Source organism: Papilio polytes, unplaced genomic scaffold, assembly GCF_000836215.1.
Source record: "Papilio polytes unplaced genomic scaffold, Ppol_1.0 DF822067.1, whole genome shotgun sequence".
NCBI lineage: Eukaryota > Metazoa > Arthropoda > Insecta > Lepidoptera > Papilionidae > Papilio > Papilio polytes.
Window position 1 is genome coordinate 6042112 of NW_013527137.1, and position 4717 is coordinate 6046828.

Here is a 4717-nt window from a genome sequence, read left to right on the forward strand (position 1 = left end):
CTCTTTTCTTAAGAGGAAAGGATGGGAAGGAAAAGTGGATTTGACGGTGGAGGGGATGCATAGGAAGGGGAAATGTCCTCTTTATGTGCGTCTCCTTCGTCAATTAAGGGTAGGTAACGCATCTGCAATTGCAGATGTTTATAGGCAGCGGTCGCTTTCTATTTCGGTGGATTCAGGCGGTCACTTTCTTGTTTGCCACGTTATAAAAAAAAAGTAAAAAAACTCACCAACAAACACATGTTCCCTTGTGTATTTACTCTCGTAATGACAAGCTAGTACTAAGTACCTCTCCGCTTCAGGATTTAACTTAGCAATAATATTCCTAAAGTTCAACATCCCAAATACAGGTGTCTTATCCGAGAAGATATCCTCGGTAACATCCCAGCCTAAATCTTTCATCTGTTTCACAATAAAGTTGCCAACTTTCTCATGATTAGGTGTTCCAACTACTCTTGGTATGAGTATTTCATCTAATACTTCTTTAAAATGTGTTTGATCTGATAATTTTGCTATTTTTTTTATATCACTGTCTGTTAAGTCATTCGCTTCATGGAAGGCCTGCAACATTTATAATTTTTTTTAATGGGAATTATCTGTATTGTTAAAACATCTGTATACACATGTTAGTTAAGTTTTCAGATAATAAAAAAAAAAAAGAAAGTAGTAAAGCTGATATGTAAATTCATTTATATAATGCATTTTTAAGTATGTAAACATTACCAGGTACGTATTGAGTACCGAGTAACAGTTTTATGCTCAATAATTATTTCTGTTTTTAAACCCTTTATAAGTTGGAGGCAATATTTTCATCATCATGATTTTTTTTCTCAACTTCATTTATTTCAGTGACATTTGTAAACAATAAAATAAGATATTTGTTATAAGTAAAAAATACTTTGTTGTACTACTATTTTTGTAATAAACATAAAAACTTGATTTTCGCAAAAATTTTTTTTTTAAATTATACCAATAATAAATTATTATATTTGATTACAGTAATAAAATAGGTCGGGCGCTTAAAGAGTATGTAATAGAAAATAGTATCTGACTGATAGAGGGGAATATATTTCCCACCATATAAATTCCTTTGGATGTAACAGAATTAAGGCAAAATTATAAACATATCTCTAGTTTCTATCTATCCATAGCATTTCTTATAAATGCAATTCTAAGTTCTGAACATTCAGTCATGTATGTCTTCTATAGCCTTGTTATATTGCCTTTCTAACATGAACCTTGCAGTCTCAGAGTTATTTCCTATTTTAATTAATTTGTAATATTTACTACTATCTAATCTAAAGTTTCATAATTTTCTGGTGGTACTGAAAGTTCAAATAACTTCTAAGAATAGAAAGTTATTTTGTAACACAAGGTGTCTACTTAATCATAACTTAAATTGTTTAGTAAGTTTCACCTTTTACTTGACCTTAAAAATAAGTATAATAAGATAAATATTTAAAAATTGCAGTGTATAAAATTTGGCTGCACTTACTTTTTCTTCATAGAACTCCACAGTTGCCTTTTTTGTATTTACAAACACTAAACTTAATAAAACAGTTATAACATACGTTAATAACTTAACCATTTTTAAATTCTTTAACTAAGCTTCCTTATTATTAAGTGAACACAGTTTATAAAACATATGTTAGGGAACCACGCACTATCACACTCGTATGGTTTTTAATCGCGATAGATTCAAACTCATTCATTATCTACTATACGTTTACAATACCCCACACCCTCTTGGCCCGCTCCCCTCATATGATGACGGAGGATGGAGACGAGAAACTGGAATAGATTTGACGTTTATTCATGGTGTTGCCAAATTCGTTTTTAAATTTTGCTAAAACGTTGCGATTTTAAAAGTTCTTGCTACGAATTGCCAGTACCATTTGTAACTTGATGTACAAAATTGTTTTTATTTTTCATTTAGATTTTTGTCGTTTTTGACTTATTTGCTTTTAAATCATTCCTAATTTACTTCTTTACAACTCATCTCTTCTCGGTTCTCCCTAAATGTATGGATATTTTGCATTATAACAACATCTTGCAAAAATTTCTCAAACATAAAGAAACGCGCTAGTTAATTGTATTTCCAACATTTTCTAAATCCTGTGGTTATGTTATTGTTAAAACCTTTTAAAACAACGTAATTATTTCATTAAATCACGTTTATTCTTTGGAAGTATTACCGCATAAAGCAATAAGACGGAATTCAAGGAAGTCAGTCATACTTTTCTCGTAGTTCGAGTTTGTGTTTCTTCCACTATAGTCATTCAACTATAGTCTTTGACGTATTTCCTGGTGACGTCGAATGAAATTATACGGATACAATATAACGGCAAATTGATAATAACCGTACTTCGTATATACGACTTAAAAGTAGTAGTGCATAAGGTTGAAATTTCAGAAACGTGCATCTTAATATGAAACAACAGTGGACTTGAAAAATATTTTTGTACTTAGGTGCTTACGCATGAGAAATTTACGTGGGCGCCTGCTTTCGTCAACAAACTCCCTTTTTAATATCCTCATCCTTAGCAATATTGTAGATGTGGGTTACTTTTATCCAGAAAGTAAATATAAAAAGTCTGTACTTAGTTTGAAAGTCATTAAATGGAATATATTCTGCATTAATTATTATTAGCTTATAGCCATAGCTTTAGCGTTCTTTTTGTGCTGTTTCTATTAGCCTGGCGCTCTGAACTTCGGGGAAGATAACAACCTATTCGTTGGTTCTCCACATATCTCGTGATTCCTCAAAATTGGTCAAATTGGTATAACAAACTCAAAAAGACATCACTTTCCTTCATCAGTTGGGTAAAACTACAAATAATAATTCAGTTTTAAGCAAGAATTTACGCATTATATAAATTATCCTGTATATTTAATTACGCTAGATTTCCCCATATTGGCCATTTAAAAAACAAACAACAATTGTCTTTCTTTGAATCATGTGGTTATCTATAGACGAAATGAATATAAGTTAACAATACGGGTTCTATCGGATTTCCCTTGTGGCTTTACCGGCCTTGGGAATCCCTGGATGAGATGAGCCTCAAAGTGACGTATGCAATTTCTTTTTATCTTACTTCCTAGTATTTAATCGTGTGGTTTTGTTATATCCATATTAATAAAGATTGCCAGATTTTGTTCCCGGAAACTTTTTGCTAAAGTTAAAATTAAGTGTGAAAACGGAACTAAAGTAGACCGAAACGGAAATATTTTTTAATGGAAGTCCAATCGTAGATGCAATGCATCCAAAAATGTAAACTCTGACAATTTTTTCACAAAAATACTATCAGAGAAATATTTCTGAAAGAAGTTTTAACAAAATTATTTTGATCTAAAAACTACTTTATTGTATACCAGTCTGCATGAACGATATTTTTTTTTTTAAATTTATTTCAACGAAAACATTTTTACATAAAATGTTTATATTGGCACTGCACAGTTCACATTTATATTAAAAGTTAGTTATAGGATATTTCTGTGGCGATATTTCCCTAAACCTGTTTGATGCAGTAGTTTTATGTTTTTATAGTATTTATGAATTTATATTTCTTCTGCTAATGTGGGTATCAATTGAGATTTAAGTAACAGTCAATTAAAGGAACAACTTATATGGTTTTTGTTGCTTCCCATAAAATCCAATTAAGAAAAACCACTTACTTCGATTGAAGAATTCGAAATATTCGATGTATCGTGATGTTTATGAGTTATTTTCTTGTCATTTTCCTGTTTTAATTATCATCGGCGACATTGGGTTTTTGCGCATATGACTTTATCAGATTACTAGCTTTCGCCCGCGACTCCGTCCGCGTGGATTAAAATAAACAAAAGTGAATACGCTATAGGTTCTTCCAGACTATATCCTACACCTATACCAAATTTCATCGAAATCCGTTTAGTCGATTAGGCTACAAACTCTAACAAACATCCATCCATCTAAACTTTCGCATTTATAATATTAGTATGAAAGTACGATTTAGTCGTACTTTATTGATACTCAAAGACAATACGATACAAATACAATTACTTATCGTTGTATATAAACATTTTTATTTGTTAAATCCAGAATATTCGCAGATACTTACGTAGTGATGGAAAGAAACAACGGCAATTCAGAACATCTAGGGGAAAAAATGAAAAGAGCCATTCACAGCTTCACACATCTTCTCTTAGCTTTAATCATTAGTTTCTTCGCTTTCTCTCGTTGGTAATAAAATTTACATTATTACATACAAAACTAATTTACAAGTCCATTCTCCATATATCCTTTTTTATGTTATGTACTTAGTTACTTACATATTAACTATATACATGTTGTTTTGTTTGCAAAAGCAAATAAAATCGTTTACAAACAATAGTCCTATTGGTATAACAAACACTTTAGTCTATTGTTCCACGAGTTTTTCTATTCAAACAATCCTAATACCTTCGAATTTGAAGCCCAAATTGTTCGCAAACCACAACGTGACTATAAAAACTTACAAATATCTTGCATGGATGATTCACCTCACTTAAAACAAAATAAACATTTCCTTAATCAGCCAGATCTATTTTAAATTTGTTGGATATCTTCGGTCGTTTCCTGCCTTTCGTGGGCCTCTTGTTGCTGTGTCCGATACTACGCCGTAGCCGGTACTGCAAGATGTGCAGCTGCGTGTCCCCTGATACACGCACTCGGATGTCCTTCTTCGGGTAGATGCGGCTT

General features: G+C 31.7%; 1 protein-coding gene across 1 annotated transcript in view; it reads right to left on the reverse strand.

Annotated features, from left to right (window-relative positions):
- LOC106106897 (glutaminyl-peptide cyclotransferase-like) overlaps positions 1-1775 on the reverse strand; it is a 9144-nt gene extending 7369 nt beyond the window's left edge. The window contains exons 1-2 of the mRNA XM_013287556.1: positions 1493-1775; positions 228-558 (exon numbers count right to left, since the gene is read on the reverse strand). Of these exons, the coding sequence (XP_013143010.1) occupies positions 228-558; positions 1493-1585 (424 nt within the window). The 5' untranslated portion in view covers positions 1586-1775. The remainder of the gene's footprint in view (positions 1-227; positions 559-1492) is intronic.
- Between the last annotated feature and the right edge of the window lie 2942 nt (positions 1776-4717).